We start from the raw sequence: 13,669 nt of genomic DNA, 5'->3' as shown, positions 1-13,669 counted from the left end.
GGGTTAAGAGTTTATGGGAATTTTTCTTTTTTTTTCTATGAATCAATATTTTACAAGTTTTCTATGTGCATTTCTTAAAAGTCATTTTAGGGTAAGGATAGGCTCTTGGAAAGATATTGATTAAACTGAGTCTAAAGAACTGATAGAGTTGAGTCAGATGAAGAGAGCGGTGTTAGCAGAGGTACAAAGGTGAGGAATATAGTGTGTACTTGAAACTATAAGCAGTTAAGAGTTGGTGAAGTATAGAATGATGGCAGAGAGTCATCAGAGAGGAAGCTGAATAGGGAGAGATGGTCACACTGTGGGGGTTTGCTACATTAAAATTATATCTTATGTGCTCTGGGAAACTGTTGAAGAAATATACATAAGGCATGTATTCATTTGCTAGGACTGCCATAACAAAGTGCCACAGACTTGTTGGACTAAACAATAGAAATTTATCTTCTTATAGTTCTGGAGGCCAGAAGTCCAATATCAAGGTGTCAGCAAGGTTGGTTTCTTCTGAAGGCGCTCTCCTTGGCTTGTGAATGGCCATCTTCTCCCCATGTCTTTACATGATTTATCTCTCTATCTATCTATCTATCTATATGTATATATGTACATATGTACATATATATATATCTTAATCTCCTGTTTGTATAAAGATATCACTCATATTGGATTACGGTCCACCCTAGTGACCTCATTTTAACTTAAATACTGCTTTAAATACCTTATCTTCAATATAGTCTTATTCTGTGGCACCGGGAATTGAAATTTCAACCTATGAATTTTGAGGGAACACAACTCAGCCCACAACGGGGAGTGATGTGGTTAAATTTCATTTGGTAATCATGTGGAGTTTTGAGGAAGAGGAGATAAATCAACAGGTTATTGTAATAATCATGGCAAAACTCGGATTATTCTATAGAACTTTGTTAACAGAGATGGAGAGAAAGGGACAAATTACTGAAATATTTAGGAAATAAAATTGGCACAGGATTAAGGTTACTTGGATGTTAGAAATAAGAAGGAGAAGCCTAATCTAGGTCTCTGGATTTCTGATGTGAATGACCCAGTAGATGGTGACATCATCAATGAAGGTTAAAAAAAAAATCCAAAGTAAGAAGCTTGTTCAGAGAGGAAATGATGAATTCAGTTTGAGGAATCCAATTACAGTTACCTGAAATACAGTTAGATAGAGGACTCTGAAGCACAAAGACAGATAATTGGGCTGGAAGTCTAGATTTTGTCTTTACTATTCTCATATGTTATGTGAAACTATGAGAGCCCATCCTCACATACCGAATAATAAGAACAATATACTTAAAAGAAAAGAAAACCAACATTTATGGGACAGGCAGAGAACAAGCCCCTGAAAGAGACAGTAAAGTATGAGGTGAAGCAGGAAAGGCACTTATCATAGAGTCCAATAGAGTAGAGAGCTTTGATATAGCAAATAATCAATAGAGATCCCAAAGGTAAAGATTGATAAATGTTAGCTGGATTTGAAATCAGAAGGATTTTTGACATTTATACCTAATAACAATTCCTTAGGCTTTCATGTGCTAGCCAATGGATAAAGCATGGCATGTGTATGATATTTCATTTTGAGATTCATTATAATAGATCAAGGAAACTGTCACTATGTCCATTTTACAGATTGCAAAGATTATATCTCAAGACAGTCAAATACCTTGCCTAAGTTCAGCCTGAGAACAGCAAATGTGGGAGTCAGTTCTAGCTTTCATCTTACATTACCAAAGCAGGTGTGATAAGTGGAGGGGCTCTAAATTCAGAGAGCAGTGGGGCAATGAATGAATGGTTGGTGAGGAAGTAAGATAGACTGCCCTTTTCAGCAGGGGAGAAGGTTTAGTACATTGCCTACACACAGTAGATGCTCAATAAATTTTAGTTCAGTGAACAAGAAATAAATGTCAACGTGTGCTAGCTATCAGGTTTACAGGTTAGGTGTGGAAGAGGAGGTAGCAGAGGTGTCGAGTACACACAGCCCAAGGTTAAGGAGCCAGTAGAGAGAATAATGCCAAAGAAGAAAAGGGAAAATTTAGCAAACCAGGTCCTTCATAGAAGAGGTTGATTGAGCCTGGTATCAAGTATAGAAGCAAGAATTTTACCTGAGTAGATGGACTCCTTCTTTGAGATTGAATAAAAAAACAGTGAGGTATAGAAATAGGTGTATAGGGACAGAAGGCAAATTGTTTCATCTCCCAACAATCCCCTCCATATTAAGCTCCCTTATGAAAAAAATATCTCACCATTCCTAATAAGTTATTTCCTTTAAAGTTTTAATAAATGTATACATGCAATTCCCGATGCCTAGAATTCCTTCTCTTTTTTTGTATAGTAAACGCTTATGGAGAAATAAAGACCCAAATTATAAGTTAGCTCTTAAAATTATTTCTTGAATTCTCCCAACATTCTATCACTCCCTCCATTTTCCACCTCTTAGAGCACTCACTCCCTCTTCTGTAGAGGCTTGGAAGCCATAGATAATTATGCTTCCATTTTTTATTAAGCCTTTTGAAACATTTTAACATATCAACAAAATATTTGAAAATGTTATAAGGTATGTCTTAGAGCAAGCATGACTTAGCTTGAAGACAATTGCATGTATTTAGCTCAAACTTTTATATGCCAACAATTATATGACGTAAATTTTCTTAATGGTTAGCTAAAGACTGCTCTAGCAGATGACTGCATTTTGTAATAAAAATATACTCTTAATTCATTGACTTTTAATAATGTTATACCACAAATGATGCATAAATTGGGAAAATTTATACAATGTATTTAAAGAATAAAATGTTGCTTGCCATTATAAAGATTTATGTATTGATCACCTTGATGTTTAAAGAAAATGATGTATACTTATGCCCTATCTTCAAAGCCAAATTGTATGCTGTAATACCTTAAGCTTTCAGCTGGTGTTAAATTTTGGCTGGTTCAATAGTGGGCTGAGAATATTGATTGCTATATTACTGTTCTGTTAGACAATTTTATTTTTGAATAATCTATATGCCCTATGAGAAGATCAAATGATACGGCAGAGAGATCTGAGACAAAACACTAAGATTCAATTGTTTTAAGTTCAGCAGGATTAAGTTGCACATTTCAGAATCATTCAAAAATGCACCGAATGCATAATTATATTCAGTTTGTGTTTGAATTTGAGCTATGTAGCATGATCCATGTGTAATTTATAAAATATAGTCGAGTATTTAAAATACAAAAATATAATATTCTTTGTAATATTTTACACATGCTGTTATTTTCCTTATATCAGCAAAATAAGAATGTGAACTTTATAAACATACATTGAGAGAGTTAAGATAATCATGTGAAATGGCTATATCAATCTGTAAACACCTCTTTTAAATGACTATTTAATATTCCATCCATAAATAAATACATAAAACCCAACTTATAGCAAAATCCATGAGACAAAATATTCTCACAAGGAATCTGTTTATGTATTGCCTGTCAATTAAACATGAAGCTAAGTAATTTTTGTTCAAATAATCTATGTATATTCCCAGTGTACCTATTATATACATGAAATTGTTCAACCTTTAGCGTATTTGCCAAATTTTTCTAATGTAAGCAATAATTATATGGATTTTAGAACTACACTTCTTACATTCTATTGTGAAAATATTTTAAGATTCATGTGCACTAATTTCAGTTGTATGCAAAAATACTGTAATGAAACATTATATTTTCATTTTTTAATGGAAAATATACAAGTCTCTTTAGATGGATCAAAAAGAAATTTCTAATGCAGCTAATGTGTTCAACCATCCTTTAATATTCTGTGTAGCCATAATTGCATTTGTCTGAGCATATCCAACATTTAAATTAGTACAAGTTGGTAAAATTATAGCATTTAATTAGTTTGAATAAATGTAGTACATAAAAAATTGTAAACAAAATATGTGTAAGTTATTAATTGAAATGTGATTGGTGGCTTTTCTGGAAAAAATGGGGAGAAACTTAAAGTAGAGTAATAGCATGATTAATTTATTCAGGATGGTTTCTGCTGAAAAATTATGTTCGATAAGAATCTGTCATGACTTATGATCATTTGTTACTCTACAGTATATCAAATATAATGGAGTCAGGTGCACAAGCTGTAAAAGCAACTGTTATAAAAATGCCAATTTCTTACATTAAAAAGGTGGTTACTTAAATGATTTAATTCCAAATACCCATACTTTATTAATTTGAGCTATTGCTGTATCTAGAGATGATAAATATTTTTATAAATGATTTTGTTCTCATATATACAATTATCATTCTGCATTCAAGTCAATGGTTTTTAAAATTTCCTCTCAAGATCCAAATTACACATATTTTCATTAAAACATGGAGATGCCTGGCAAAAGTTGCTATTTAAATATTTAACAGAAAAATAAATGGGAAGAATAATTATTTGTTTACAACCCAAAACATTATTTCAGTCAAAATTCTTTTAATGTAATAAAATGTGTTCTTCTACAGTATGTTCATTAACATATACCTCTCTCATTGGTGTCTTTCAATGATGTTTTCTCATATGAGATCTTTTTCAAACACTATGGAGATTAAACTGAATTATCTTAATATGATTTGAGCTGCTATACTGGAGAAGAAAATTTCATAGAAGGGAAATTCATAAATTTTGTCATTTTCAGAGAGTGTAGGGGACATTAAAATTCATAGTAAAATATCAATGTGTCCATTTCTATTATGCCTTAAACAGTATGCGTTAATCATGCTTGTTATCTCAGAGAGTTATTGGAAATGAGTAGAAGCTTGGAAGTGATAGTGTAAGCAAGTAATTTTCATGACAATGGCTTATCACCTGATGATCATCATATGAAAGTATTGCTTGCTCCTTTCAGGGGGTGTGCATGTTTTTCGTCATCTGGCCCAATTCCACTCTGAGTTTAATTTTCTGTTTTTATTTTATCTAACATTTTTTCCTAATCCTAGAACTATGCCTCTTTACAAAAATATTACTTAAAACCTATTTCTACAGAATTACATTAAAACAAGTAAACTTTCTACCTCCCTGTACTGTAAACCAATTGGTAATTATTTTAGTCACCTTCTGCATTAGGAGTTCCATCTTTTGGGCATTGAAATTGATTTTTTTCATCTTAGCATCTGAAGATCCAGAGTGTGCCCCTTGCCCAATCGCCTGAGACTATACAGTGACACCTACAACAGAGGATGTGGAGGGAGCAGCTTTTCGGGCACCAGAAATGGCAGCATCAGGAGCATCAGCACGAATAGACTTTGTAGAGGTAGTTCTCCCAAACTATATTATGAAACCAAACATTTTTGGTGCGCTACCTGCTGATGGGGGCTGCCTTCTTACTGCCTAGTATCTACAAAATGTTTGGTCTTTGTTAAAGTTTAACGATGACATTTCTGACTAATATAGAGAGACCTGATTTTTTTCCAAGTGTGTTCAGTTGCCATAACTTTCAATGAATATGAAATTTTATCAGTCTCAGAAAAACATTAATACCCATATTTTTATCTAATTGATTTCACTATTTGTTATGTTAAGGTGCTATTGTGTATAATTTTTGTATATATTTTTAAATGGGATCAAACTAAGCCATAATTTAAAAGTCATCCTAATGCAGTAAATAAGATAATTTCTCTAGTTTGTTAAATTCTTCAGAGACTGAATATAATTGCTCGTTTTTCTGTCATACTCCCTGATGATGTTCCATTGTGGACTTATTTTGCAAAGTTCCCAGATGGCACAAGTCAAAATATGAAATGCTGATGATTGATTGATTTTATGTATCCTTTCATCTTATGTAATTTAATGTGGAACAGTTATTTTGTAGCTCTAAAATACATTTGTTAATTAACCATATTGGCTTTTCATGCAGTTCAATGGCTTATAGCATTTCAATTTGCATAGAAAATGAGTCTCTGTAATGATACTTTTGCTAAATAAATAACAATCGACATAATGGGTTCATTTGCTTTTAACATTTTATACATACAATTTAGAAGTAGGATATATTTCACATTGAAATTTTGAAAAGCTTGAAATTCGACATACAAAGGTCACCATCTTGCTGATGCCTAATGCAGTACAGCAAATTCATTCTTCATCCCATATTAACTCCTTTTTGGAACAAGTCAAAATACAAATAATTTACAATGATTGTGTTGGAGCTATTGCTTGATTAAATACAATTCAAAGGTTCTTTTTCTAAAACAGGTGTGAGCAGGACACATTGAGCTTACGGGCTTTTCCTATTTTTTTGGTTCTATTTCATTTTACTGCCTAGGAAAGAAACATTTTTTTGTAAAACCTATGCTATGGAGCTGAAATGTACTTTCTTGAATATTTCTATTCTGTTTTATGAATATCAATTATGTGAAATATAGAAATATAAAATTGTCTTAGAATGCCTAACTCTTTGTATAAAACGTATATCTGAAAGTAGATGTTGATTTTTTGTTCAAATTGTGTAAATGCTGATTTTTCCATGAGTACTTATGAAGATCTATATGTAAAAATTTTAAGTCTGCTTACCGTGTTTGTACCACCTTGTTTTTAGCTGTGTATACTATATGCTAATTGACTTCTGTCATTGTCACATATATTGCATATATCTCTCAAAAATTAAAAGGTATAATGCTATTCTAAAAATAAAAAATGTAAATTCCTGACATTGCTTTAGAATAAGTTGCACTATCTTAGTGTAGTTTTATAATGTGTTCTTATGAATTCTCAGTGCCCTTCAAATGCCACCAATTTATTTAGCTTTCCGAAATTTATTTTAGAGATTACTTAAAAAGAGATTACTTAAAACATTCTATGTGAAAGTAGCTTTAACGATTAAAGAAACATTGCTGTTTTGACTTTATGATGTTCTAAGTAAGAAACTGGACCTTTCATTATTAAAGCTTAAAAATCTTATACAGCAGCAATAAAAGTCTGCATCAGTGTGCAGACGGTTGAATAATTAACCTTACTGCAGTAAACCATGTTGCCTTTCTGGTCTCGATAATATATAACAATTGAAAACTTGTATGTGTAGCATAAAGGAAACTTTTCTTAATGAAAAGAAATTAACAAGTAAGTGGAATAACTGTTACCAAAGCTAAAGTTCTTTAAAACTTAATCAGCAGATTTTAACCTTATAAAAGGTTAAAATAAATACAATTGAATATAATATATGATTTATTTTGCCCACTGTCCATGTTATATGTCCTGGTTAGTGCTTCAACAATCATAAGTGATTGTAAATTCATTCATAATATTTGTGTGACTCTAATCTTTTATTCTAAGAGGAATTATGCATACCAGTTTAACAAAATACTGCCTGTGTTTATCTGTGATGTTTCATATATTTTCAGCCTCAATATATACTTTTTAAAAAAAACAGGTAAAATGATAATAAGATGAAATATTTTTATATGCATCTATATTGAAATAATTGAATTGAACTGTCTTTTATAAATATATTCTGTTGATTTTACATTCATGAGTAGTAGGATATGCATATTAAGCCAAAATTTGGCTAATCATATTCAATAAAGAAAAACAACAACAAAAACGACCCCTTAAGAAGAAGGCAGTACAGTATGTGGCTACCCATTCTGTACGATACAAATACCATACAACCCTTTCCTTCTTCATAATATTAGACTACTCTCAGGAACCTGGGGCATGATGTGAACAACACTCTGTATTGCCTTTCATCATTTTATTGGCATCTCATGAAGAGAAGCCAGTTGTTATGCCTTTTAGGAGTGCCTCAGAGAATAGAATACATATGCCCGTATGTTTCTCAGAAGTTACAGGTTTCTGGAACTTCATTAAGAATTTCATAACTGTATTCTACCAGCCATATTTTTTGTCCATATCAAATTTTGCCAATTAAGGTTCCTGCTATTTTGTCTTATCTTTTTAATCAAATCAACTTTTCTTGAGCCAAAACTGGCAGATCTAAATTTTGTCACCAAAAATTATGATTATTTTATCAGTTTTTAAAGGGAAGGCATGTTAGGCATAGTCAGTTTTATTTGTGTCACTTGTTTCTGCCACTAGCAATCAATATAAGTTAATAAAGACTGATAGTCTATATTTATTCATTGGCATAAAAAATACTATCACCAGGGCAAAAATATAGCATCTGGAGGTCTAGTAGAGTAAAAATTCCAGAACAGATGGGTTTAGAACAGCATGAGAATGTGGAAACTACATCTTGCTCAAATCTCAATGAGGTAAAAATCTTTTATTAAACCAGTAATTCTTCCAACCCTCACACACGTACAACTTGCTTTGATTTCAGCTGTATTTTACATATAGATAGAACATCTGAAATCCAAGCTCTTCATCGCCTCTTGTGCTTGGGCAAATTTTAGAGAAATGCAAACCTTTAATTCAATCCAATTCAATAAACATTTGTTGAGGACCGACTGTGTGTCAAGCACAAGGATTAACACTAGAAACACCATGTACAAGGAGTCCCTGCTGTTTAGAAGCTTAAGGTCTGATAAGGAACAGAGACAAGTGAAGCATTATATTCAGTACAGCATAGTATATAGGATTATGGAGATGTGATGAAGTCCCAGAAAGAGTACAGAGAAGTTCTATTTCTTAGTCCTATCTGTAAAGTCCAGGTGAAGCCTGAGGAGTCTTTCAAACCATAAATTGGAATTTTAAAATGGGCAAAAGGAAAATGAGTGTTGCTCATAGAGAAAACCCCATGTTACAAGGGGTTGAATATGTAAAATAGAAAGCATGAGGAAGGAGTAACCATGAGGTAGACAGAGAAGAAACTGTGAAGGGGCTCTCGTGACATGGTTAGACTTTATTTTCTGGGCAATAGAGAGGTTTTGATGAAATGGTTTTAAGCAGCGGAATGACACGTTAGATTTGTAAGTGATGGGATAACATTGGCTAAGTAAGAATTCAAACTCCTTGCTAAGCAAGCAAATAACAAAAGCCACTCTGGGCCAAGTGTAGTGGTGTACACCTATAATCCCATTGCTTTGAGAGGCCAAGGCAGGAGGATCACTTGAGGCCAAGAGTTTGAGGCTACAATGAGCTATGATCACACCACTGCACTCCAGCCTGGGCAACAGAACAAGACCCTGTCTCTAAAGCTACTTAGACAATTCTTTTTTTAAAAAACCAGTTTTATTGAGGTGTGTGAAATACATACCATAGAATGAACTCATTTTAAGTGTACAATTCAATATTTTTAATAAATTTATAGAGAAGTGCAATTATCACCACAATTTAATTTTGGCCATTTCTATTATCCAAGTGCCCAAGTCCTTCCTGCTTATTCACAGTTAATCCCCATTCTAATCTCCTTTCCTACCCTAGCCCCAGGTAACTACTAAACTGCTTTCTGTCTTTATAAATTGTCCTTTTCTGAACATTTCATATAAGTAGAATTATTCATGTAGACATCTTTTATGTCTGGTTCCTTTCACTTAGCATAACACTTAGCATAACCCATAATAATCTGGCATAACCTGTAGTGAGGTTTCTGCCAGATTATTATTAGACAAACAGAATAGACATATTTTACTCCTAAAGAGACTGTGAACACTGGGAAAACAACACGTGTGATAAGGATGTGGTGTGAGACTATCAAAGGTGTAGAGGAGACAAGAAATTGAGGGACCGAGATAGGACAGGATGGCAGGGAAAAAGAGTCAGCTGGAGTAGAAGAATCAGAAGTGCAGTTATGTGAAAGTAGAAGAAAACATGTCAAGATATTTTAATAAAATTTGCTGAAGACTAAAGATTTGAACTGTATTGCCTCCCTACCTTAAAGATTTAAAACAGGTATTTGTGTAAAGATTGGACTTCCTGTTTGTCGTTACTACTAGATTCTAGATACTAGAGGTATCACAAGCTTCATTAGTTTCTTGGAGAAGTAAACTCACTTCTCCAAAGTATCCTTATCTTAGAAAAAAAAAAAAACAAGAATGCTCTTAAATAGTGACAGACTGACATCTGCATTTAAAACATAAAGGGGCAAAAGTGCATCTAGAACAAGCTGTGTTATCTTTGAAAATCCACTGTGGAGCCAACGGGACATTTTGATAGTCACACTGAGATTGGAGATACAGTGTTTTTAGAGAATGCACGACTGATTTAAGAATGCTTGTTCAGATGAAGAAACAGACTTAGGTGGCATGATGAGGTCATTCAAGTCATAAAAATTTAAAAATTCTTTCTGCAGGAGAAGACAAGGCTTCTGGCAGATTTTCTGAGTCTATATTCAAGATCCACCCCACTAACTGAGAATGGCTGCCTTGCTGATTTGACTGTTACTGTAGAACTGAAGATAAAGCGAATTTTGGAGTTGTTTGTGTGATCTACTAGTTACTAGAAAAATCACAGGTTTATAGTGCAGCTAATGGGATAAACAGACTTTGATTTTAGGGCAGTGAAGACTCTCTGCATGATGGATAATGATACTATATATATAAATAAATGTATATATATATAAAAGAACAAGCTGTGTGTGATATATATTTACTCTGCTATGTATAATATTTATATATAAATATATATTATAAAATGTATATATACATATATTTATATATATGGTGTATATTTGTCCAAATCCGTCAAATATATATTATAATCCATCCATGATGGATACACGTTATTATACATTTGTCCAAATCCGTCAAATATATATTATAATCCATCCATGATGGATACATGTCATTATACATTTGTCCAAACCCATCAAATGTACACCGAGAGTGAACCCTAATGTAAACTGTGGACTTTGGGTGACTATAATGTGTAGATGTAGTTTATCAGTTGAAACAATGTACCACTCAGGCCGGGAATGTGAATATTAGGGAAAGCTATGCATGTGTTGGGGTGGGGAGTATATGAGAAATCTCTGTGCTTTCCTCTCAATTTTGCTGTAAACCTAAAACTGCTTAAAAAAAACAAAAACAAAAAAAAAAAAGACTGCGCACTGGCCAGAATATGCCTGCCACTTAGTTGTTACGAGGAAGGGACAAACTCAAAAACAAAGAACCCACTAAGTAGGAAATCTGACAAAAATTTCCAGGCCTAATGTCATGACTGGCCTCAGGCCAAGAACTCTCTGATGAATGAAACTGGAGTCTCAGAAGACAGCACCAAAGACGGTTTCTGAGAGGCTACTGAAAGGACCCGCTCTCGAGAAACCACATCTCCAAACCCCTAGGAGTGGGAAGTGGTCCTGCCAAGCACGGTTCCTAGAGGGGCCCAGCGGTCCGCTGTGGCCTCGGTAGGAATGAGAGATTTCTCAGCGCTGGTTGGAAATACTGCAGAACATCCAGGCGGGGTGGCACATGCCTGTAGTCCCAGCTACTCAGGAGACTGAGGCAGGAGGATTTCTTGAGCCCAGGAGTTCTAGGCTGTAGTGTATTATGCTGATGGGGTGGCAACACTAAGTTTGGCATCAATATGGTGACCTTCCTGGAGCGGGGACCACTCGGTTTTCTAAGGAGGGGTGAACCAACTCAGGTCGGAAACGGAGCAGGTCAAAATTTCCATACTGAACAGAAATTCTCAGGAACAATCCCAGGTTAAGGACTGCAGATTCATTCCCTAAGCCATGGAGTCAGGGTCCCCTGCCTTGGTCAGGGTGAACGGGACAAACCCGGAACCCTGAAGGTTGGTCTTGTTTGCTGCTGTTAAAGTAACAAGGAGCTATTTTACCACCCATAAAACTAAGACTCTTCCTTAGAAGAGGGGAGGTTAACTACTAATACGAATGTGTTTTAATTACAGGAAGTTGGTATTTCTCCGGGAAATGCTCCGAGACACTGGAGAAATGTTTGCATACTCTGGGTAGGGGAGAAAAAGAGGCAAATTAAAATGGGATGGGATAAAATGGAGATTTTTATATTTTTCCTTCCTCCTTGCCCACTTAGCTTTGTTCTCTGTGTCCACTTCCTGAGAGAAGAAAAGACAACAGTCACTGCAAGATGCTCTCAAATAAAAGTCAAAGGAGGAGAATTATTCTCTCTCGTGGGCTCCTTGTGGGAGCTGGAGGTGAGAGGACATCAGGAGCTTGCACTGTAGGACTTCAGCACTGAGCAAGGAGATGATCAGGGCAGAAGATGGGGTAGACGTGATGTCAGGAAAGAGAGTTCTTTGGGTAGGAGAGTCAGGTTTTCCTAGGAATTTTGGTGTGCTATGCAGTAGGATAGAAAATATCAGTAAGAAGTGCTGTGAGCCAAGTTCTTAGATCCCCTTAAATGTTGACAACAACCTCAGGACAGAAATTGCCATTTGGGGTCTATGTTTCTCTAAGTAGCCTTTATGAAAGTATCATGGGAGTGAATACGAAGGACAGGGAGACCAGTTGCTGTAATCATGACAAAAGAAGGAGAGTATGATTGATAATAGGGAAGAAAAAGTAAACAAAATTGGGAGACATTTTTGGAAGTGAAATTCAAAGGACTTTCATCAGAGTGTAGCTTATTCTTGTCATATATAACGAAAAAAAGAAGAAGTTTTACAAAAACTGCTTCTAGGTTGTTCCTTAAATCAGGGCTTTACTCTGTGGCTTTGTGATTTAATTTCAAAAGTATTTTCCAGAAAAAAAAGACACAGCCATGTTCAAAGCAACTAGCAACAAATTGCAAAGCCAGAATAATGCATCTTGCATTTATAACTGTTTTTGATTGACTTATAAATCTGCTTCCCTTTATTAGTTTGACTAAGATCCAGTCCAAATGTCAATGCCTCTTTGAAGATTTCCCTGGATACCCAAACATGTGCACATGGGACTTTGGATATAAAATTTCTAAAATGTTATCACATCATATTTTAATTAGTTGTTTGAAGGTCTGCTTTCTTGAGCTCTTTGAAAGTGGGACTATGTCTTATTCATCATTATATCTCCACTGGATAGAAAAGTGCTTTGTCCAAAGTTAGATTTGTTAAATGAATAGAGGGGATATGGCAATCAGAGGAAATGCAATCTTCTGCTGAGTGTCAGAAGTACTATTATATGCAATAACAACAAAATTAAAATGTCTAAAATAGGTCCCTGTATCTATAAAAATATGAAACTATTTCCAATATTATTCCTATCAAAATTTCCAATGAAACCAGTACTTGTATGTGCTATTAGTTCTAATCATGCTACTAGAACATTGTTGAGTTTGAAATTGTTAGCATCGTTCAACTAATATGCATATGGCTGTCACTTCCTTTTGAATTATTATGACACCAAAAGCTCAGGCAACAAAAGAAAAACAAATGAGACTAACTCAAACAAAAAGGTTTTTACACAGCAAATGAAACAGTCAACAAAATAAAAAGGCAGGCTGGGTATGGTGACTCACACCTATAATCTCAGAACTTTAGGAGGCCAAGGCAGGAGGATCACTGAGGCCAGACTTCAAGACTAGTCTGGGCAACATAGTAAGATCCCCATCTCTACAAAAAAATAAAACAAAATTAACCAGGAGTGGTACTGCATGCTTGTGGTCCCAGCTACTTGGGAGGCTGAGGTGGGAAGATCACTGAAACCGAGGAGATCAAGACTGCAGTGAGCCATGATCGCACCACTGCACTCCAGCCTGGGTGACAGAGTGAGACCCTGTCTCCCGATTAAAAAAAAAAAAAAAAAGAACAAATACAAGGCACCCTATAAATGGGGAGAAAATA

The 13,669-nt window shown here is 34.6% G+C and overlaps 1 protein-coding gene across 13 annotated transcripts in view; it reads left to right on the top strand.

Moving 5' to 3' along the window:
• The window catches only part of LRRC7 (leucine rich repeat containing 7), a 571,260-nt gene that overhangs the window by 304,385 nt on the left and 253,206 nt on the right, over window positions 1-13,669 (top strand). For 3 of the 13 annotated variants that reach the window (XM_063800447.1, XM_054684278.2, XM_054684273.2), the window contains one exon: window positions 5,143-6,681. The exons of 9 other annotated variants lie outside the window; for them this stretch is intronic. In XM_063800447.1, coding sequence (XP_063656517.1) covers window positions 5,143-5,149 — 7 coding nt within the window. In that variant the 3' untranslated portion in view covers window positions 5,150-6,681. Of the gene's footprint in view, window positions 1-5,142; window positions 6,682-13,669 lie in introns of those variants that run through there. One more of the 13 variants, XM_054684280.2, reaches the window with a different exon arrangement.

The sequence above is a fragment of the Pan troglodytes genome, chromosome 1 (assembly GCF_028858775.2).
Source record: "Pan troglodytes isolate AG18354 chromosome 1, NHGRI_mPanTro3-v2.0_pri, whole genome shotgun sequence".
NCBI classification, from domain to species: Eukaryota; Metazoa; Chordata; class Mammalia; order Primates; family Hominidae; genus Pan; species Pan troglodytes.
This window is presented reverse-complemented; position numbering and strand designations above follow the sequence as displayed.